We start from the raw sequence: 23,367 nt of genomic DNA, 5'->3' as shown, positions 1-23,367 counted from the left end.
AAGACAATGACTCTAACCATTTAAGTAAATCTACTATCAAAAGGCTGAAGAAAAGAATTCATGTTTTTGATTAGCCAAGTCAAAGTCTCAACCTAAACCTTATACAGAGATGTTGAGACAAGGCCTGACGTTAGCTCTTGGGCTAACGTCTTCTGTATAGAAGAAAAGGTCAAAATTACTCATAAGCACTTTGGCAGCAGGATATATTTCTTTGACGTTATTGTCTCTCAAGGAGGTATCAATAGTTTCTGAATGATTCATATGCTCTTTACTATAATTATCACTGAATCTTTTTGTTAAATAATCAAAATATGTCCTTTATGAGTTATTTATTTAACGGGGTTAAGATTTTCTCTTTTCAGGGTTTAGATTAGGATCTAATCATGTTTTCAGAATAAATTATATTAAACTACAAACCACCTTATGGGATTCATACACATTTTAAGAAATAAAATTAGGGCTTTAGATTTTTGGTTAAGAATAGCCATATTGGGTTAGACCAATGGTCCATCTAGCCTAGTATGCTGTTTCCAGCACTGCCCAACCCAAGTCACAAGTAAGTGGCAGAAACCCAACTAGTAGCAGCATTCCATGCTCTCTCTATCTCAATAGCAGACTATGGACTTTTCCTCGAGGAACTTGTCCAAACCTTTTTTAAACCTAGATGTTAATTGCGTAATCACGGCAGCGAGTTTCAGAGCTTAACTATCTTTTGTGTGAAAAAACATTTCCTCCTATTTTAAAAAATATTTCCATGTAATTTAAATGAGTGTTTCCTAGTCTGTACTTATTGAAAGAGTAAAAACTCAATTCATTTCTCTCAATTCAATTCTCTCATTTCTCTCAATTCATTTCTCAATCATATCTCCCCCTCAGCCATCTCTTTTCCAAGCAGAAGAGGCCTAACCTCTTCAATGTTTCCTCATATGAGAGGAGTTCTATCTCCGTTATCATTTTGGTCGCTCTTCTTTGAACATTTTTTAATTCTGCTATATCTTTTTGGAGATATGCCGACCAGAACTGAACACATTACTCAAGGTGAGGTCGCACCATAGAGCGATACAGAGACATTATAATAACCTTGGTCTTATTTTGCATCCATTTCCTAATAATTCCTTTTTTGGCCGCCACCACATACTAGGCAGAAGATGTCAGCATATTGTCTACAATGACACCTAGATCTTTTTCTTGAGTGCTGACTTCTGAGATGGACCCCAGCATCAGGTTAACTATGATTCAGATTATTCTTCCCAATTTACATCACTTTGCATTTGTCCACATTAAATTTCATCTGACATTTGGATGCCCAATCTTTCACTTTCCTAAGGTCTCTCTCTAATTTTTCACAATCTGCATGCATTTTGACAACTTTGAATAGTTTGTGTCATCTGTAAATTTAATCACCTCACTTGTGTTTCCATTTTCCAGATAATTTATAAATATGATAAATATCACCGGTACCAGTACAGATTCCTGCAGTATTCCATTATTCACCCTCCTCCATTGAGGTAAATGGCCATTTAACCCCTCTGTTGTCTGTCCAATAACCAATATCTAATCCACAGAAGGACACTGCCTCCTATCCTATGACTTTTTAATTTTCTTAGAAGTCTCTCTCATGAAAAACTTGTCAAAAGCTTTCTGAAAATCTAGATACAAAACATCAATCGACTCACCTTTATCCACATGTTTATTTATGCCTTCAAAGAAATTGGCGAGGCAAGACTTCCTTTTGCTGAACCCATGCTGACTCTGTCCCATTAAACCATGTTTGTCTATGTGTTCCATAATTTTATTCTTTATAACTGTTTCCACTATTTTCCACGGCACTGAAGTTAGGCTTATCGATCTGAAATTTCCAAGATCATCCCTGGAGCCCTTTTAAAAAATTGGCATTACATTGGCCACTCTCCAATCTTCAGGTACTGCAGAAAAGATTAATGACAGAACAGATCAGTAATTTCGTGTTTGAGTTTTTTCATTACCCTGGGATGTATACCATCTGGTCAAGATGATTTATCACTCATTAAATTGTCTATTTGGCTCAGTACATCTTCTAGGTTTACAGAGATTTCTATCAGTTTCTCCACATCGTCACCCTTGAAAACCATTTCCGGTACAGGTAGATTTCTTATATCTTCTTCTGTAAAGACAGATACAAATAATTAATTCAAACTCTCTGCTATGACCTTTACTCCTTCATGACCTAATGGTGCCACAGATTCCCTCACAGGCTTTCTGCTTCTGATGTATCTGAAAAAATTGTTACTATGAGTTTTTGTCTCTGTGTTGTTTTTCTTCATATTATCTTTTAGCCTTCATGATCAATGCTTTGCATCTAGCTTGACACTGCTTTTGTTGTTTCTCATTTTCTTCATTCAGATCATTTTTCCATTCTTTGAAAGGTGCTCTTTTGGCTCCAATAGCCTCTTTCACTTCACCATTTAACCATGCTGGCTGTCATTTGCCCTTCTTTTCACCTTTGTTAATATGTGGAATACATCTGGTCTGGGCTTTCACGATGGTATTTTTAAACAATGTCCAAGTCCAATTTAAAGCCCTAAGTTTTGCAAGCTGATGCTTTTAGCTTCTTTTTAACCATTTTCTTTATTTTGTCACAGTTGCCCTTTCAAAAATTAAATGCTGCTACAGATTTCTTTAGTGACTTCACTGCAGATATCAGCCCAAATTATGATCTTATTTTCCCAACAGATCTAACACCGTTACCTCTTATACCATGCTCCAAGAAGAAGTCATTCATTACATCTAAGAATCTTTCCTCCCTAGCACTCCCTAATGTAGCATTTATCCAGTCAATATTGGGGGTAACTGAAATCACCCAGTATTATAATGTTGCCTGATTTGCCAGCTTTCCTAATTTCTGTAAACATTTCTTCTGTTCTGTCCCGGCGGACGGTAGTACAGCCCTACCTGTATACTCTTTCCCTTCACACATGTAATTTCTATCCACAAGGATTCCAAACTGCTATCTATTTCATGTAGAATATTAATTCTGTTTGACTCAATTTCCTCTTTAACATATAGCGCAACCCCCCCTCCAATTTGATCCTCTCTATAATTTCATTGTGATAACATTTATACCCTAACACAGTATCCCATTAATTGTCCTCCTTCCACCAGGTCTCTGAGATGCCTATTATAACTACTCTTCATTTAGTGCTATATACTCCAACTCTCCCATCTTATTTTTTAGGCTTCTAGTATTTGTTTATAGATACTTCAAATGCTGTTTTTTCCTAGCATCTACAAGCTGATAGTGATAACTTGCATCCTTTTCTTTGTTCTCCCATTAAAAACACTCCTGGCTCTCTTTCACCATTATTGAAACCTCTATATCGGGATTTCCTAAATATCCTGTTTCAATAGTATACTTTAAGGATACTCCACACTGAAACATGCACTCCTAGGCGACAGTCAGCTTTCCAACTGTCGGTTATAACTGGGAAAAGCTTAATAAAACACTGCTGATAGGGAATCTGGGTGTTCTGGATACAACAACAACAACAAAACCTTACTAAAAAAATCACTCATTCTTGTGGTGGATCCAATATTATAATCCTCTCTCCCTCCCCTCCAGTGATCTGCTGATGCTAAATCAGGGGTCAGAAACCTCTGGCTTTTTGAACATCTGAATGCAGCTTCCTCCAATTTCATAATGAGAAAAAAAAGAAAGCTAAGGCAGAGTTTTTGGCCATGGAGAAGGAGACAGGTGCTGGCATCAACAACATGCACAGGGCCTTGGGGGAGTAGGCTCTGATTTTGGATATGGGAAATAATGGAAGGAGGCATTTACCTTTGCCCACGAAGGGCCAAGGAGGAAAAGGTACTGTCTTTGCTTTGTGATGCTGAAGTTTCTGGCTAGAAAGAGGGTACAAGAGAAACTGCGAGTGTCAGGGTGAAAAGGAAATAGGCATTAAGAGTGACTTCTGGGAATGAAGTGGGCTTGTGAGTGCTGTTGTTGTGGGATCAATTAAGGAAGAGAGTGACTACTGAGGGTTGGGAGAGGGTTTGAGACATGGTGGCTATGGAGAAGAGAAAGGGAGAGTATAGTGTGAAAAAGGGAGGGGAACAGAAAAAGAAACTGCTGCAAATGAGAGGCTAGAATATAGTGGATATGAGCATTAAGAGAGGATACGTAAATTTGAGATAGCACAGCCAGACCATTGGTATTTGACATGCTAGGCAAACTTTCAAATGTGCACTCCCCCACTCAAGAGTGGCTCAAGACCCCTTCCAATTCACATCCAGCATATGCTCACCCCCACCCCATAGTCCAGTATCTTTTCCCTACTCCCTCCTGTGGCTTTTAACAAATCTCTCCTTCTCTACTCCTCCCCCCACCCAATTGTGTCCAGCATATCTCTCATTCACTCCTCCCTGCCCTGAAGTGTTCAGTGGCTTCTCGGCCCTTCTTTACCCCCTCTGGGACAGCACTGACATGGCACTGTGCCTATGGAAGACTTTGTAGCCAGTGTGGAGCACTGAACACCCACATATGCTTAAGGCCCACAGGGTCCTGCACCTTCCAACAGAAGTTCAGAAAAGCAGGACCCTGCGAGTTTGAGAATTCACGCATGCTGAATGCAATGTGCCAGCAGCGATGTCCTTCATAACACTGACTGCTGCATCATGCTGCCCCAGGCAGATGCATAGTGGTCAGTCTTGCCCTGTCAGACAGTAAGAGACTGCTATTGTTGGAATGATGAGATGGGCTGAATACCAATTTTCATAAAAGTCAAGTTTTCAGAATCATTGAGAGGGCTAAAACACAATATAAATTACTCTTCTCTGCACACAGTGCAAAATGTCTCAATATCGGGGGTTCTCAAGCTCCCATTCAACCAGCACTTCTGCCAATTCTACATTTTTTAATAATAATAGTATGTGAAAAATATGATCCACTTAAAAACGTATAAACAGATTTTAGTACCGTTCCAAAGCACTCAATTAGTACACACTTAAATTAACAATTTAACCCCCCCCCCCCTAGAATCAGTTGTCTCAATAATAGTATTTGCCTAGAATATCTCACTGTTGCCATCCACTGGCTAAATTTCTCAAGTTTGTTAGTGGAATCAAAATTCTCAGGCTTAATTGACAATACAAGTTGCTCACCAATAGCACATGTGCGTTTTCCTGTGTGCTGCTGCAACAGTTTCACAATGTGAGCTTTCTGAGTAGGTGAACATCGACAGCAAACCACAGCAGGGCACTGACATGCAAGCTCTACAAACTCATGTTCATAATACTTCAAGCAAACCTGTGAGAGAAAGGGGAAAAAAAACCCAAACATACAAGAATACAATTTACTTGACATTCTAAAGGATCAGCAACTTAAAAACTGGTTGGTTTGCTTCAGGTTTTAAAAGCCACATTTTCCAGTATGCTAATGTATTACATTAAACCGCAAGAAAAAAACAGCTAAACAATATCAGTGTTATTATTCAAAACTTAATTTAAATGTAATCAAAAAACATTTCAAAAATTCACTTGTTCATACAAAAGTGCCTCCTTCCTACTAAAAACACAGAAAGAGAAAATGCTGAGCTCAAATGAAACAATGAAGCATTTAGCTTTCAATTCTGTATGTATCATCCCTGCTCAAGAAAAAAAATCCTTAATATACAGTGGGGGAAATAAGTATTTGATCCCTTGCTGATTTTGTAAGTTTGCCCACTGACAAAGACATGAGCAGCCCATAATTGAAGGGTAGGTTATTGGTAACAGTGAGAGATAGCACATCACAAATTAAATCCGGAAAATCACATTGTGGAAAGTATATGAATTTATTTGCATTCTGCAGAGGGAAATAAGTATTTAATCCCTCTGGCAAACAAGACCTAATACTTGGTGGCAAAACCCTTGTTGGCAAGCACAGCAGTCAGACGTCTTCTGTAGTTGATGATGAGGTTTGCACACATGTCAGGAGGAATTTTGGTCCACTCCTCTTTGCAGATCATCTCTAAATCATTAAGAGTTCTGGGCTGTCGCTTGGCAACTCGCAGCTTCAGCTCCCTCCATAAGTTTTCAATGGGATTAAGGTCTGGTGACTGGCTAGGCCACTCCATGACCCTAATGTGCTTCTTCCTGAGCCACTCCTTTGTTGCCTTGGCTGTATGTTTTGGGTCATTGTCGTGCTGGAAGACCCAGCCACGACCCATTTTTAAGGCCCTGGCGGAGGGAAGGAGGTTGTCACTCAGAATTGTACGGTACATGGCCCCATCCATTCTCCCATTGATGCGGTGAAGTAGTCCTGTGCCCTTAGCAGAGAAACACCCCCATAACATAACATTTCCACCTCCATGCTTGACAGTGGGGACGGTGTTCTTTGGGTCATAGGCAGCATTTCTCTTCCTCCAAACACGGCGAGTTGAGTTCATGCCAAAGAGCTCAATTTTTGTCTCATCTGACCACAGCACCTTCTCCCAATCACTCTCGGCATCATCCAGGTGTTCACTGGCAAACTTCAGACGGGCCGTCACATGTGCCTTCCGGAGCAGGGGGACCTTGCGGGCACTGCAGGATTGCAATCCGTTATGTCGTAATGTGTTACCAATGGTTTTCGTGGTGACAGTGGTCCCAGCTGCCTTGAGATCATTGACAAGTTCCCCCCTTGTAGTTGTAGGCTGATTTCTAACCTTCCTCATGATCAAGGATACCCCACGAGGTGAGATTTTGCGTGGAGCCCCAGATCTTTGTCGATTGACAGTCATTTTGTACTTCTTCCATTTTCTTACTATGGCACCAACAGTTGTCTCCTTCTCGCCCAGCGTCTTACTGATGGTTTTGTAGCCCATTCCAGCCTTGTGCAGGTGTATGATCTTGTCCCTGACATCCTTAGACAGCTCCTTGCTCTTGGCCATTTTGTAGAGGTTAGAGTCTGACTGATTCACTGAGTCTGTGGACAGGTGTCTTTCATACAGGTGACCATTGCCGACAGCTGTCTGTCATGCAGGTAACGAGTTGATTTGGAGCATCTACCTGGTCTGTAGGGGCCAGATCTCTTACTGGTTGGTGGGGGATCAAATACTTATTTCCCTCTGCAGAATGCAAATAAATTCATATACTTTCCACAATGTGATTTTCCGGATTTAATTTGTGATGTGCTATCTCTCACTGTTACCAATAACCTACCCTTCAATTATGGGCTGCTCATGTCTTTGTCAGTGGGCAAACTTACAAAATCAGCAAGGGATCAAATACTTATTTCCCCCACTGTATATTGTCTCAATGTATAAAAATTTATAGTACTTAATAATTGAATGTATCAACTTTGAAGATATCCCATTTTGTTTTTTAGAAGGAAGGAGGTAAACAGCATAGAATCATGCTACTTCTTTGGATCTTGCCAGGTGCTTATGTGACCTGGATAGGCCATTTTTTGAAACCAGAAACTGGGCTTGATGGACCTTTGGTCTGACCCAGTACAGTAGCTCTTATAGTCAGGTCAACAGGCAAAAAATGTACTCAACTAAAGTCAGCTAAATCCATTTAAATTTTGTCTCCTTTAGCTGGCTACTGTGTTTAAGATCATATGCCACACAAATTTAGTTGTGTAAAAACAAGGTTAGGACTAGATGCTTTCTTGGAACAGGCTTTCAAAATTATCCAGTCAGTGCAATATTCAGCATTAATTTGGCCAGATTCAGCTGGGTAAACCTGGTAACACAGGGGTCCTTTAACTAAGCCGCAGTAAAAAGTGGCTTGCAGTAGTGTAGGCATGTGTATTGGGTGAGTGCCAGGTCAATTTTTACCACATCTACAAAAAAATGTTTTTTTTTTTTTTTTTAATGGGATGGGAAAAAGGCCTGTGGTAAAAATTAAACCAGTGCGCGCCCAAAACCGGCCTGAGCTCTTAACGCCACCCATTGATCTAGCGGCAAAGGATCATGCGCTACATGCACGGTGACCAGTTGGTGCGCGCCCAAGTGCTGATTACCGCTGGAACTGGTGCGTGCAGGAGGAAATAAATAATTCATCCAGGCGTTATGGATGTGCGCCAAATCTGAAATTACCACAAGGAGGGCGCACTGGCCTGGTGCTAGTCTCATTTTGGTGCGTACTGCATGCACGTAGAGCCTACCACAGCTTATTAAAAGGGTCCCATAAATGGCAGGCCTAAATTCACCCACTAAAATTCTGAGTGGGTAGATTTAAGAATATATACAGATGCAAAACTAGCGGAGAAAATTTACCTGGTTATCTTTCTTGTTCAGACAGTTTTTGTATATCAACTCTTTAACTACCTACATCATGCAATGGCACTTTTCCTCCATATGCTATTTCTAGAATGTATCTAACCATAGAAAAAACCATAGTTTAGAGAAGAACCCGAATCAGTCTCAGATCTCTGTTAGTATTTCTAACTCCAATACAAATGCCATAGCCCCTTTAGAGAAGATGATCCGGTACTTTAAAAACGTGAAAACATAGCTTTATTAAATTGCTTGTTTAAAGGACACAGCTAGAAATAAAAAGTAAAATTAAAATTTCACAAAATTACTTTTGATTCATGCATTATACTTTAACAAAAACAGAAGCAGACATACAATAAATCAAATACAATAGACAATGACTGATTACTTAACATAAAATAATACACCACTCCATCAGTGCAAGTTTAATAATCAGGATGGAATTCACTGTGGCATCCTTCCCCATTATGAACTCATTTAGAAAGTTATTCTTTTCAAAATTTCTTCTCCTTAATACAACATAAAGAGGCTCATTTTCAAAGCACACAGACTTATGTATATGACTTATGATATACTCTTTTGGGTAAGACAAGAATAGCAATTGATTTTATTCTGAATTAAATATAACTACATAAAGAATAAAGAACTGCATAACGAATAAAATCTGAAAACAGCATTGAGTTAATGGCATTTTGTTAAGGAATTGGACAGCCATTAAGTGGATTGTTATACTTGCTGGAAACTATGCTGACATTTATAATCTGAGGCCTAAATAACTCCGAGGCCTTCTTTGCTATGATCTGTTTAATTGATTTATTGTTTTGAGTTATGTTGCAGGTTCAAAGAACTATCATTTTGTATTAGTTGAAGCCTTCCTGAGGAAGAATCACATTAAATCATTTGAACCCTGACTGTGTGAACACTGCCAACACCAGTCTCCATTACTTCACAATACCAGAACCAAGATTGGCCACTGCAGACTCCTCTGTCATCAGGACTGTCTGCCTATCACTGCAACAAAATTTTTTAAGTGACACTGACTGGACAGCTTTCTAGCTGTGTAACTTTTACAATTACGGTCTTTTCCTACTTTTCTTCTTCCTGTACTTAGTATTTGGTTTTCTCTGTATTGCTCTTATTCTGTTGTGGTGTCTCATGTATTGTATCATGTTGCAAAAGATATGCTACTAAGGTTCTAACAGTCAATGGTCCCTCCATTCCTCATGAAATGATTCCTCTGCTTAACACTACCTCTGTGTAATACCTACTTCTCCTAGCCATACCTTTTTTCTAGTCACAATTTTTTATATATCGTTTTTTTATCTTTGCTCTTTTATTCTCTGACACTTAGTACGTAAGTCTCTGAAGAACCCAGTCCCTCACTTTCTTGGTGTGAAAGGCCGCGGTTCTTCTTGGCCTTTCAAAAGGGAGACGTATATTCCTTCCTCTGCTTAGCCTGCAAGCACTCAGAACTGCTGTCATCAGCATAAGTTTTGTTTCTCTCTATTGTGGCCAGTATACAGAGTGAATGAGCCTTGATTATCAGTAAAAAGCAAATATTGTTATGCACTTCTGGTAAATCACATGTCAAGGAGAAACTCATAAGGAACTGAAGCTATGTGGCCCATGTATGGCAGACAAAAATTGGTAAGACTGAGGACCTTCCAAAGAAGGAGATGTTCCTCCACAAATATGTGTTTAGGGAAAATAGAAGCCAGGTGTTTCATGCAACTTGCTTGCTATTGCTGGGGAACAGTGGGGATCATGTGTATGAGATAAGGAAATGGCCAAAGAGCACATAGTGTGCATGTGATTGGAGCAGGAGAAGTTGGTAAGAAAACAGGAACAGGAAGGTAAAATTATGTATCATACCTGATAATTTTCTTTCCATTAATCATAGCTGATCAATCCATAGACTGGTGGGTTGTGTCCATCTACCAGCAGGTGGAGATAGAGAGCAATCCTTTTGCCTCCCTATATGTGGTCATGTGCTGCCGGAAACTCCTCAGTATGTCGATATCAAAGCTCCATCCGCAGGACTCAGCACTTAGAGAATTACACCCACAAAGGGACACTCTGCCCAGCTCACCACCGCCGAAACGGGGGAGGGGAATTAACCCAGCTCATCCCCACACAAGTGGGGGAGGGGAATCCGTCCAGCTCATCCCCACGGAGCGGGGGAGGGACACCACCCCGCCGATGCGGGGGGATCTGGCTTATCCTGCAACCGCAACCGTGGGAGGAGCTGACTGACCCTAACACCGCCGAAGCGGGAGGGGTACAAAGCTGCCCTACAGCCGCACGAAGCGGGAGGGAGCGCCGGCAGAATTTAGGTCTCAATCCAGCCCCGTAAAACGGAGGGGCGAGGAATGCAGCAGCTCACTGTAACACAAAATCGTCTCAACTCCTGAAGAATCCAATTGAAAAAACTTGAACACGAAGTCCTCCTGAACAGGAACTGAAGACTAAACTTGAACCTGAAATGCAACCAGGATAAAAACAGTACAGATATCTGGGAGGGGCTATGGATTGATCAGCTATGATTAATGGAAAGAAAATTATCAGGTACGATACATAATTTTACCTTCCATATCATCATGCTGATCAATCCATAGACTGGTGGGATGTACCGAAGCAGTACTCACCCAGGGCGGGACATAGGAATCCCTGACCGCAACACTGAAGCTCCAAACCGGGCCTCCGCCCAAGCAGCCACAGTCAAGCGGTAATGCCTGGAGAAGGTATGAGCCGATGCTCAAGTTGCCGCCTTGCAAATCTCTTCCAAGGAGATGGACCCGGCCTCCGCCATCGAGGCCGCCTGAGCTCTAGTGGAGTGAGCCTTCAGCCGGATAGGCGGCACCTTCCCTCCGGCCACATAAGCCGCTGCAATGGCTTCCTTGACCCATCTTGCCACTGTAGGCTTAGCAGCCTGCAGACCCTTACGAGGACCTGCAAACAGGACAAACAGATGATCCGACTTCCGGAAATCATTGGTCACTTCCAAGTATCTGATGATGACTCGTCTCACATCTAGATATTTGAGAGCAGAGTACTCCTCTGGGTAGTCCTCCCTACGAAAGGATGGGAGACAGAGCTGCGGTTCACATGGAAGCGAGAAACAATCTTGGGCAGGAAGAAAGGCACTGTGCGAATAGACACTCCTGCCTCAGTGAACTGCAGAAAGGGCTCTTGACATGATAGCGCCTGGAGCTCTGAAACTCGTCTGGCTGAAGTGATAGCCACCAAAAAGACTGCTTTCAACGTCAGGTCTTTCAGAGATGCCCCCGACAAGGGTTCAAAAGGCGGCTTCAGCAAGGCTCTTAGCACCAGATTGAGATTTCACGCAGGTACCACTGAGTGCAGAGGAGGGCGCAGGTGATTAACTCCCTTGAGAAAGTGCACCACATCTGGCTGCGAAGCCAGGGAAGCACCCTTCAGGCGACCCCTGAAGCAAGCCAGAGCTGCTACCTCTTCCTCTTCAACATCAGCAAAATTCGCCCTTTCCTCTCGGAACACACCACCCGAACTCTCGTCCACGCTCTCATTACCTCCAGACTTGACTACTGCAACTTACTCCTCACCGGACTCCCACTTAGCCATCTATCCCCCCTTCAATCTGTTCAGAACTCTGCTGCACGTCTTATATTCCGCCAGAACCGATATACTCATATCACCCCTCTTCTCAGGTCACTTCACTGGCTTCCAATCCGTTACCGCATTCAGTTCAAGCTCCTCCTTCTTACCTACAAATGTACTCAATCTGCTGCCCCTCACTACCTCTCTACCCTCATCTCCCCTTATGTTCCCACCCGAAACCTCCGTTCACAGGACAAATCCCTCCTCTCAGTATCCTTCTCCACCACTGCCAACTCCAGGCTCCGCCCATTCTGCCTCGCCTCACCCTATGCCTGGAACAACCTTCCTGAGCCCCTACGTCAAGCCCCCTCCCTGCCCATCTTCAAGTCTCTGCTTAAAACCCACCTCTTCAATGCTGCCTTCGGCACCTAACTCTTACCTCCAGGATACCTGGACTGCCCCAAATTGACTGCCCCCCTCGTATCGTCTACTCACTTGTCCTTTAGATTGTAAGCTCTTTGAGCAGGGCCTGTCCTTTTATGTTAAATTGTACAGCGCTGCGTAACCCTAGCAGCGCTATAGAAATGTTAAGTAGTAGTAGTAGTACCTGGACTTTAAGGGAACTGAGCGACAGGCCTTTCTCCAGACCTTCTTGCAGGAACGCCAACACTGAAGAAATTGGAGCAGTGAAGGGAGAAAGGGAGCCTGCCTCACACCACGATGCAAATGTACGCCAAACCCTGGCGTAAGCAGTAGAAGTAGAGCGCTTCCTCGCTCTCAGCATAGTGGCGATGACCTTGTCTGAGAAGCCCTTCTTCCTCAGACGCTGCTGCTCAATAGCCAGGCCGTAAGACCAAAGGGGGAGGGATCCTCCATCACCACGGGACCCTGATGCAACAGGCCCTGCTCCGCTGGCAGCCGCAGAGGGCAGTCCACTGAGAGCCTGATCAAGTCCGCATATCAGGGACGTCTGGGCCAGTCCGGACCCACCAGGATTACCCGGCCCGGATGCTTTGCCACCCGGTTTAGCACCCTGCCCAACATGGGCCAGGGCGGGAACACATAGAGAAGCTCCTGTGTCGGCCACTGTTGGAGAAGAGCATCTACTCCCAGAGATCGAGGGTCCCGTCCTCTGCTGAAAAAGCGCGGCACTTGGCAATTGGCCGATGACGCCATCAGATCTAGGCTTGGCTGGCCCCAGTGCTTCATGATGTCCAAGAACGCCTGAGCCGATAACTGCCACTCTCCGGGATCCAAGGTATGGCGACTGAGAAAGTCCGCCTTGACATTCATGACTCCGGCAATGTGGGCCGCCGACAGCTGTTCCAGGTTCGCTTCTGCCCACTGGCATAGATTCATGGCCTCCTTGGCTAGAGGGGCACTCTTGGTACCTCCCTGGCGATTGACATAGGCCACAGCCGTGGCATTGTCCGACAGGACCCGTACTGGCTTCAACGCCAGTACCGGGAGAAACTCCAAAAGCGCCAACCGAATGGCTCTGAGTTCCAGGAGGTTGATAGACCACTTTGCCTCTGCAGGAGACCAGAGCCCCTGCGCTGTCCTTCCCAAGCAGTGGGCTCCCCAGCCCGTCAAAGAGGCGTCTGTCGTGATGACAACCCACTCCGGGGTCACAAGAGGCATCCCTGCGGACAACTTGTCTGTCCTCAGCCACCAGCTCAGCGCCTTGCGCACCGCTGGGTCCAAGGGAAGGCGCACAGCATAATCCTCCGACACTGGAGTCCAGCGCTGCAGCAGAGAGTGTTGGAGTGGTCTCATATGAGCCCTGGCCCAGGGCACTACTTCCATCGTGGCTGTCATAGAGCCCAACAGCTGCACATAGTCCCAAGCCCGAACAGGAGAGGCTACTAGGAACTGGTCCACCTGAGCCTGAAGCTTGACAATCCGATTGTTCGGCAGGAACACTCTGCCCACTTGGGTGTCGAAACGAACTCCCAGATACTCCAGGGACTGAGTCGGGTGCAGCTGGCTTTTCTCCCAGTTGATGATCCACCCCAGGGAGCTCAAAAGAGCAATCACCCGGTCTACAGCTTTGCCGCACTCTGCATAAGAGTGGGCTCGGATCAACCAGTCGTCCAGATAAGGATGGACTTGTACTCCTTCCTTTCGTAGGAAGGCCGCAATGACCACCATTACTTTGGAGAAGGTCCGCGGAGCAGTAGCCAACCCGAACGGGAGGGCTCTGAACTGGAAGTGTCGGCCCAGGACTGCAAAACGCAGAAAGCGTTGATGAGGAGGCCAGATGGGAATGTGCAAGTAAGCTTCCTTGATGTCCAAGGATGCCAGGAACTCCCCTGCCTTCACTGCCGCTATAACAGAGCGGAGAGTCTCCATTCGGAAGCGCCAAACTTTCAAGGCCCGATTGACCCCTTTGAGGTCGAGGATAGGCCGTACAGAACCTCCTTTCTTTGGTACCACAAAGTAAATGGAGTAACGTCCCTTGCCAAGCTGATCTTCTGGCACCGGAACGACCGCACCCAGGCGGATCAGATTGTCCAAAGTCTGCTGCACTGCCACAGCTTTGACCGGAGACTTGCAGGGAGAGTGCACAAACCCGTCTCCTAAGGGTCGGCAGAACTCTAGCTTGTAGCCGTCTCTGATGACTTCCAGCACCCAAGCGTCTGAAGTTACCCTGGTCCACTCGCCCAGAAACGAGGACAGGCGTCCTCCAATCTGCACTGGGCCATGGACCAGGGCCCCGTCATTGGGTACGAGACCCTGGGGGAGGACCAGAGGACGCACCTCCGGAACGGCGGTCTCTGCGAAAGGAATGCTGCTTGGGGGAGAAGTTCCTCTTGAAGGAAGAGGGGGCAGAGGAGCCCAACTTGCCCGGGCGATACCGACGGGCTTCCTGAAACCGTCCTTTGGAGGAACTGGGGCGAGCACCACTGGCCCGAGCCCTGTCCTCTGGTAACCTCTTGCCCTTAGATGTGCCAAGATCGGTCACAATTTTGTCCAGCTCGACCCCAAAGAGCAGCTTGCCTTTAAAAGGCAACTTAGCCAGGCGAGACTTAGAGGCGTGGTCAGCAGACCAATGCTTCAGCCAAAGCCAACGCCGTGCAGAGACTGTCTAAGCCATATCTTTAGCTGAGGCTCTCAAGACATCATACAGCAAGTCTGCCAAATAAGCCAAGCCCGATTCCAGGGCCGGCCAATCAGCCCTCAAGGAAGGATCCAAGGGGGAAGCCCACTGTACAATCGTCAGGCACGCCCTAGCCACATAGGAGCCGCAAACTGAGGCCTGCAAACTTAAAGCAGCCGCCTCGAAGGACAACCTTAAGGCCGCCTCCAATCTTCTATCTTGGGCGTCCTTTAGGGCCGTGCCACCTTCCACCGGCAACACCGTTTTCTTAGTCACCGCAGTGATTAAAGAATCCACGGTAGGCCAAAGAAAGGCCTCCCGTTCACTTTCAGGCAGAGGATAGAGGCGGGACATAGCCCTAACCACTTTGAGGCTCGCTTCCGGGACATCCCATTGAGCCGAAATCAAGGTGTGCATGGCATCATGCACGTGGAAGGTTCTAGGTGGGCACTTCTTCCCCAGCATAATGGCGGAGCCAACAGAGGCTGAGGGAGAGACGTCCTCCGGAGAGGAAATCTTCAAAATGCTCATGGCCTGCACTAACAGGTTGGGCAAATCCTCTGAGCGAAAGATCCGCGCTGCAGAGGGGTCATCCGCTCCATCCGAGCGGGAATCCGTCTCCTCCAAGGAATCCCCAAAGGACCGTTGGGAGAACTCCGATACGCTGCCCTCATCTACATCAGAGGAGACAGAGTCCTCTAGGGCCTGGAAATCCACCCGAGGGCGTTTGCTTCCGGAGGCCTCAACCCCTTTATCAGACAGGGGGGCAGGGGCAGCGTTTTGCATAAGAAAAGCCTGATGCAGCAGCAAAATGAACTCAGGGGAGAAGCCCCCCGAACTGTGCACTTCTGCATCTTGGGCCACGGCCCTAGACGCACCCTCAACCGGCGCTCGCAGGAGCGGGGGAAAACCTGCTGCACATCCAAAATGGCGTCCGGCGCAAAACTCCGAGAAGGAGCCGCGCGGGAACAACGGCGCTTAACTTTGGCCGCTTTCTTACCGTCGCCCGAATCAAGGGCGACCATAGTATTAACGTCTCCCAGCTCGAGGGCGGCCCAAGAAGAAGGCGTCCGAGCAGAGTGGCTGGCCAACATGGAGTGGGCGAGCAGCGGGGGATGGGCGCTTATGGCGGGAAAAACCGCCGCACCGGAGAAAGAACTGGGACACTGACCGGACTCCAAACTGATGCTTAACAAAGGCGATTCAGGTTTTGAAATCCCCGCATCCCCGCTAGACGCATCCACGCGGTCTGGGGAGCGAATCCTCGCGCCCTCGCCCTCCGACGCCATAAGCCACGTGGAGACCGAACAGCGAACCCCCTGCCTGCTATAAAAAGGTAAAATTACCTGCTTCTCGCTCCGAGCTGTAACGAACTGGTGTCCCAGTGAGCAGCTGCAATAAACGTTGAAATAAACGCCCTTAAGGACGTCCAAAAAAATTTTTTTTTTCAACTGAGCCAGCGGGAGGGGGGAGAAAAGGAGGGAACTGGCACCACCAGGTTTGCACTTGCTCAAGAAGAGCCCTCAACCCCAGGTACTCAACAAAACCTAAAAATTAGGCTTAGAGACCTAGCCAGAGCTGCTGCTGTGTGTGACCACCACCTGCTGAGATAGAGAACATACTGAGGAGTTTCTGGCAGCACATGACCACATATAGGGAGGCAAAAGGATTGCTCTCTATCTCCACCTGCTGGTAGATGGACACAACCCACCAGTCTATGGATTGATCAGCATGATGATATGGAAATATCCTTATTGTTATAAGTTAGAATAAGAAGAAATCACGTGTTTTAGGAGAAATGACACGTATAACGGTATAAAAGTGCAGAATGCGAAAGCCAAGCTGAGCAGCCTTGTAGCTCAGCCTGAACATCTTGCTGGCTTGAGTGCCAACTCTGATCCAGAGGGAACAATTCTTTTTGTACTGACTTAGAGAAATACCAATAAAGATTTTACTTGGTTGTGCCTCAACTAAGTCTGATTGTCTCTCTTATTCCAGCCAAGGAGTTTATCTGCGAAGGCTGGTGTCTCCCCCTCCTAAGGTGCAATAGGATGACAAAGTTAAATAGGCCTTGCAGTTTCCTCATTTTGCCTTGAGTTTCCAGCTTTGGCAAAATGACACTTCATTTGCAGTTGTCCAGTAATTTCCCCCCAATTCTATATCCCCTCATAATATTTGACTTAGGGAGCCTTTTACAAAGCTGCGCTAGCATTTTTATCTGGTGGTAAATGCTGAGACACCCATAATGGGCTGATTTTTACCACGAGCTAAAAACATTAGTGCAGCTTTGTAAAATAGTCTCATCACTGCAGCAACAGTGCTACGCACAAGAACTTCTTCAGGAACCCTGCAATCTTTAGGCTCTGAATCAGGCCACTGTTTGATAACTAGGGCTCCCATCACCTGGGGGCTATGAATACCACTTCCTTTACATCCCCAGCTGACTTAGGGAAAGGAAGACCGGATCCCTGAGTTCAAGCCAGCCCCACAGATAATAAATAAATGATATTATAATCTGTGTTCCTGTATATAATAATACTGCAAGTAAATGGTACTTGGTAGTAAGCGCTAGTGATGGTGTACGAGATACCATATACATTGTGACAGGGTGGTTCTGCTCTGATAAACATTTGCTTCTGAACAAAATCTCATGCACTAAATATGTAAACCGCTTTGGTTGTATCACAGAAAGGCGGTATATCAAGTTCATGACCTTTTACCCTTACCTTTTAAATTCCTGCAGATGGACAGATTCAAAACCAATACTTACACAGCTCACCAATATTAGAGAAGTACTGTAAGTCTGCTTTAACAGCTGTACTTGTCATGTGTGCAAAGAGCATCATAGAAATCTATGTTCTTAAACTGTTATTTTTTTCTATAAAATCAAGGCATTACCTCCAGAGAGTCTCCAGATATTACCAGAGCACAGTCATGCTTTCTCCTAAACGCATTCAGTTCTAAATGCGCTTCCCCTCGGTTGCTTACCTTTATAGGAAAGAAATATTCAATAAATAAATGTAAAATAAATCAGCAGCATATTTATATAAAATATTTGAAGCATTGCATACCCCAGAGAAACAAACACTGACATATGGTACCAAACACAGATATATACATGCTATGTTTAGTTACTTCTCATTACCATTCATGCAAGTGTCTTTTTGAAAAGCAAAAGTCATTTTTTTTGCAGAAAAAGGTGACTCTACAAAAGAAGAAAATGAAGATCTGTGCAGTTGTTACAGTAGCTGCAGTAAAAACGGATAGTCCATGAGGAATAGCCTGGCTAGATGGGCATTGCAATCCTTAACTGTCTTCATTTTCTGTGTACTGTGTTTTATTGATCATTTGTTTGCAACCTTGCTTTTCCTATTTCTCCATATTCATTTCTTGATTGAGAACTAAAATGGCTATATTGTGACTCTGACTTAGAGCTTCTTTTACAAAGCTGAGTTAGCGATTCCCACGTGGTAAATGTGAGGAAGCCCATAAGAATTGAATGGGCTTCCTTTCATTTGCTGTGCAGGAATTGCTAGAATGGCTTTGTAAAAGAAGCCAATCTCTTCCTCCCCAAAACTAAATCCTAATTTCACTAATTTTATGGGGACATTAACACTGATTGATTGAATATATTGAAAATACTGTTAGCCGACAGGGACAACGGGTCAGTCTAGAGCCAGAATTTAACATGAGTGTTTGGTGGGGGGTATTAGCTGCTCCCCCCTCTGATGTCAGCCTGGGCGGCAATAGCAGGCCTCAAGTGAGGCCTTGCTCATCCAGGCTGCTTGCAAGAGGAGCGGGTGGTGGGGGGGGGGGGGGGGGGGGGGGAGAAATTGGGTTGAGCAATTGGGATGTGCACAATTTCCCCAATATTTTATGAAAGGTTCACCAAGGACACCAACATTCCTTTCTTTTCCAGGACAAAGGAAGAAAAATGAACTAGAACAATCAAAATTACAAAGAAGAAAAACTTCATAGGCATTCATGTGAACCTCACACTGTCGTCATGTCCTACCCTCCAAGTGTAAGGTATTTACACGTGTAAATGCCACACAAGCTTTTTTAAATGACTTCCTTAGATTTTAGCTCTAGGTTTTATAATACACTTCGGAAAGCATTCCCATACTTTTAAATGATACCCTACCATGTATTATTACCAAACAGTACTCCACTATTGAATGAACTTCACTGGCTTCCTGTGGAAGAAAGAGTGGGATGTAACACTGTTTCTATAATCTTTTAGGGGCCAATATTCAGTCTTTGGCAGTAATTTGTTTGGAAGTCATGGGCTAAACCCCAGTGCCGGAAGGTAACCGGGCACTGGATGATATTCAGACTGGTCCCTGATTAACTCAGAACATAAAGGGGCCCTTTTACAAAGGTGTGGTAGGCTCTATGTGCATGCAGTGTGCTCTAAAACAAGACTACTGTCAGGCTAGTGCGAACCCCTGGCGGTAATTTCAGATTTGACGCACACACCCAAAATGCTGTGACAAATTTTTAAAAATTTCCTACCATGCATGTCATTTCCAGCATTAACTGGCAGTTGGTTCCAGTTCAAGTATATTTGGTAGACACATATGCAGCTGGGCGTTGCTGCTTCCATCTAGGCATCTTTAACCTAATTGGACCCTGAGATTTCATACCTCCTGGACCATGCCCTTCTGGCTTCACCCCTCCCATGTTACTTCCCCAAGGTGGGACTGAGTTACACTGTAAAGGAGTGTCATTAAGAGGGAACAGTAGCTAGCATCTTATAGACTCCCTCACAAGTCACTCACTGGCAGATTACAATGCTAAGGGCCCTGTTAAGTATGCTGCGCTGTAGGCGTGCTATCTTTTGCGCGCTAATGCTAGGGACACCCATATATTCCTATGGGTGTTTCTAGCATTAGCATGCACTAATTTTTAGCACATCTACAGCATGGCTTAGTAAACAAATTTCTTATAAACTATCTTGTGAAGGAAAATTATCACCTTATTAATTCAATCAAGCCAAAAGAATAACATTTACTCAAACTGGTACCTCTAAGCAGATATTAAATTAAATTTATTTTAGTTTCAAATTTTGATTTACAGAAATTTCTATTACAAACATGGGAATACACGTGCACTGTTTCTTGTCTGCCTGAATTCTGCAATACCTGCATAGTTTTTTGCAAGAAAGGAGTATAAACAAAAAAATTTACAGTTTTCATGATGTTCCATGTTATCAAATTTGAAGAAGAGAACTATGTGGTCTTGAAAACTCATGCATTACAACATCACTTCTGTCAGCTACAAAGATTATCAGTCTACAAAGATTTCAACTTCCTCCAGGATCTAAAGGGGCACTAAAACTTTCCATTACAAAAACTACTGAAACATTTATTTTGATAACAAAAACTTATAGTAACTACCAGCTAGAAACAAAAATATCATTATGGACACATTATGTGATGCATTTTGTTCATAATATTGCTCAGAGAAAGGTGTAAAGGTCATCTCAATAACCAAAGACAATACTGAAGGTCTGTTTCAAGGAGTGTCTAACTAATTTAAAATGTCATGTAAGTCAAATTAACAGATTCTGAGCCTCATCACCTATTACTGATCTTGGTAATGAAAATTTAAAAAAAAAATCCAACTCAAAGCAAATAGATTTTGTTCAGGAAAACTTAATTTGTAACGTTACATAAAAGGTCAACAAAAATTGATCTGAAGTTTTATCAGAAGCATTAATAATTTAATTGCAAATCACACTCTGCAGGGCCTAATTTGCCATTCTGATGCTTCACAACAAACTACATTTACATGTAAATTATATTCAAATAATTATTTCTGTAGGTGCAAATGGTTCACTGAAAAGAGGCATGTAATGTCTGATTATATAACATCAATCAAGTCTCTAATTCACCAAGTTAAAAGCAGGGAACATGCTTAAAAATGAAATCTATAAATACATAATATATATTTTTCACTATGGTTTTCTTTTTTTAAATCAAGTCAATTGTGGAAAAAAAATTTATTTTTTATTTACAGGTAACAAAAAACAGAATCACAGAAAAAATAGGATGGTTAGGGGTCTTAGGGCTCACCCAGCACATCCTTTTATTTCTGAAGCAGAATCCACTGCCTGATATCACCCTGCATGTTTGACTTACCTTGTTTAAAGACATCCAGTGACGAAGATACTGTCACTTCCCTGGGTAGGCTGTTTTAATATTTTACCTTCCTTGTAGCTAGAAAGTCCTTCTAAATAGCTAACCTAAGTATCCTTCGCTGTAATGTAAACACATCACTTTCCTTAGTACAACTGATCACTACCCTTGTGAAAAGCCCCTCATGTCAACACTTAGTCTTCCCTTTTCCAGGATAAATAAACCCTTCAACCTATTCTTATGGGTCATATTATCACCTGACCTTTCTTCAGTTTATCCACATCATATTCAAGTAGGGATCCAAACCTGGAAGCAGTAGGCTGCCCTCCCTCTGATGTCCCATGCGCCACCATTTAAACCCATTGCCCTGAAAAAGCTGTTCCAACTCAGCTTTCTTACCTTTGCTGGTGTCTGTCTGGGATAGCTGATTTCTGCATATTCCATCTGTTCAGTGATTTGTCATCAGCACTGTGCTAGGGCGTTGGAGCTTGCTCCGCCCTCCCTCTGACATCACAAATGGCGCCATTTAAACCCAGCTGTGCACAACCACTTGGCACTGACTGAGCAGCGATTGAGTTAGACTGATTATTGCCTGGGAGAGTTGCTTAGTTTAGAGCTTAAGCCAAGTGTATTTTATTCTCTGATAAGTGGGATTTTTTTGGATACCACTATGTGTTTTGCCAAAGTGGATAATCAGAATACTATCTCTGTTGTAATCTCTCCCAGGTTTAAGGACACCAGGAGAGGTTTTACAAAATACAGACCTGAAGTTTTGGTACTTGTCACAGTTCAAGTAGAAGTGACCTCAAGGACTGTAGCCAGGATTGGCTATGGCAGGCGGGTCACTCGGGCTAGGTACAGCACTAGGTAAAGCTTGGCAGAAGATAGGCAGGACTTGACTGAAGATAAGGTGGGCAGCTGGACTACATAGAAGACAGGGCAGGCAAGACTTGATAGACAAGGCTAGGCAGGACAAGTCAGACTAGGCTGGAAATGGGCTCGGAGGAGGCAAGGCAAGCAAGGCAAACAGGGCTGGAACTGGATCCAGACAAGACAAGACAATAAGGCTAAACACTAGATCCAAACAAGACAAGGCAGGGCAAGAACCAGGTACTGACCGGACCAAACTAGACAAACAGAATTAAGGCAAGATATACAACAGGCAAGGCAGGAACTAGGAAACAAGGCACGGCAGGAACCTGAAAATAAGGCTGGCCTCGAACTAGGAAACAAGGCACGGCAGGAACCTGAAAATAAGGCTGGACTAGAACTTGAAGATAAGGCAAGGCATGAACTGGAACAAGGCAGGACTTGGCTGGAACATACACAAGGAGAATGGAAGATCTTGTTGCGTAGGCACAGGACCAAGTTGGTAGGCTCCTTAAATACCACAAAGCAGGAAGTGATGCTCCCTGCAGGGTCCTCCAACATTGCTGTTGCGGGAACACAAAACTACATCTTCAGCATATTCCCTAAGGAGCCAACATCAGTCAGCAGATGGAGAAATGGCAAAGGAATGGACTGCCACTCCAGGGATGCCGCAGGACCCTCAAGAAAAAGGTGCATCGGGGCAAAAGGCACTGCAGAGCCGTGACGGTACTTGCCTCCTCAAAGGACCTCCTCCCCTCACAGTCCAGGGTGCAGTGTCACAGGAGACCAATGGTAGCACCTTCTCAGGTGTGCTGGAACAAGAAGAACAGTCTTCCATGAACTATCCAGAAACCATAGGCCCCTTCTGCAGTCAGAAGGGTCCTGGACCACATCCCATAGTCCAGTTCTTCGGGCACTGTACATAACACTGAAGCTTGAAAAGATTCCTAAATACATTTCAACCAAAGCCTGGATCTCCAAGCAGAAAGTGAACAAGTCTACACCGAGGAAGCCTTCCTCCCAGTAAGGGATCCACAGCATTGTTGCTTTCCCAACACGAAGGACTTGTCGGGGCTCATGGTTTTCTCAATCTGTCACAGTTCAAGGAGAGATGAGCCCCCCAGATTGCAGCTGTGACCGACTACTGCAGGTGAGTCACTCAGGCTAGGCACAACACTGGGCAAAGCTTGGCAGAAGACAAGGCAGATAATATCTGGTTAAACTAGGTGAGGAAATGTCAAATTGTTATAGGATAAATTGTGGTGTGCCTCAGGATTCAGCCTTGTCCACATTATTATTTAATGTGTACATGGCATCTTTGAATGAGGTCTTCCAATGGTTGGGAGTCTCATTCCGCATGTATGCTAATGATATTCAGTTTTTTTTTCTCCTATCACTGAAGCTCCTGAGAAGTTAACAGGAATATTGAGTATAAATCTGGATGCTATTTCAGATTGTATGCAAT

The 23,367-nt window shown here is 44.4% G+C and overlaps 1 protein-coding gene across 1 annotated transcript in view; it reads right to left on the bottom strand.

The window, feature by feature from the left end:
- ATP9B (ATPase phospholipid transporting 9B (putative)) overlaps positions 1-23,367 on the bottom strand; it is a 706,895-nt gene that overhangs the window by 72,970 nt on the left and 610,558 nt on the right. The window contains 2 exon segments of the mRNA XM_030211876.1: positions 5,137-5,281; positions 17,791-17,880. Coding sequence (XP_030067736.1) covers positions 5,137-5,281; positions 17,791-17,880 — 235 coding nt within the window.

Source organism: Microcaecilia unicolor, chromosome 1, assembly GCF_901765095.1.
Source record: "Microcaecilia unicolor chromosome 1, aMicUni1.1, whole genome shotgun sequence".
Lineage (NCBI taxonomy): Eukaryota > Metazoa > Chordata > Amphibia > Gymnophiona > Siphonopidae > Microcaecilia > Microcaecilia unicolor.
The sequence above is the reverse complement of the archived record's forward strand: the minus strand, read 5'-3'. Positions and strand labels throughout refer to the sequence as shown.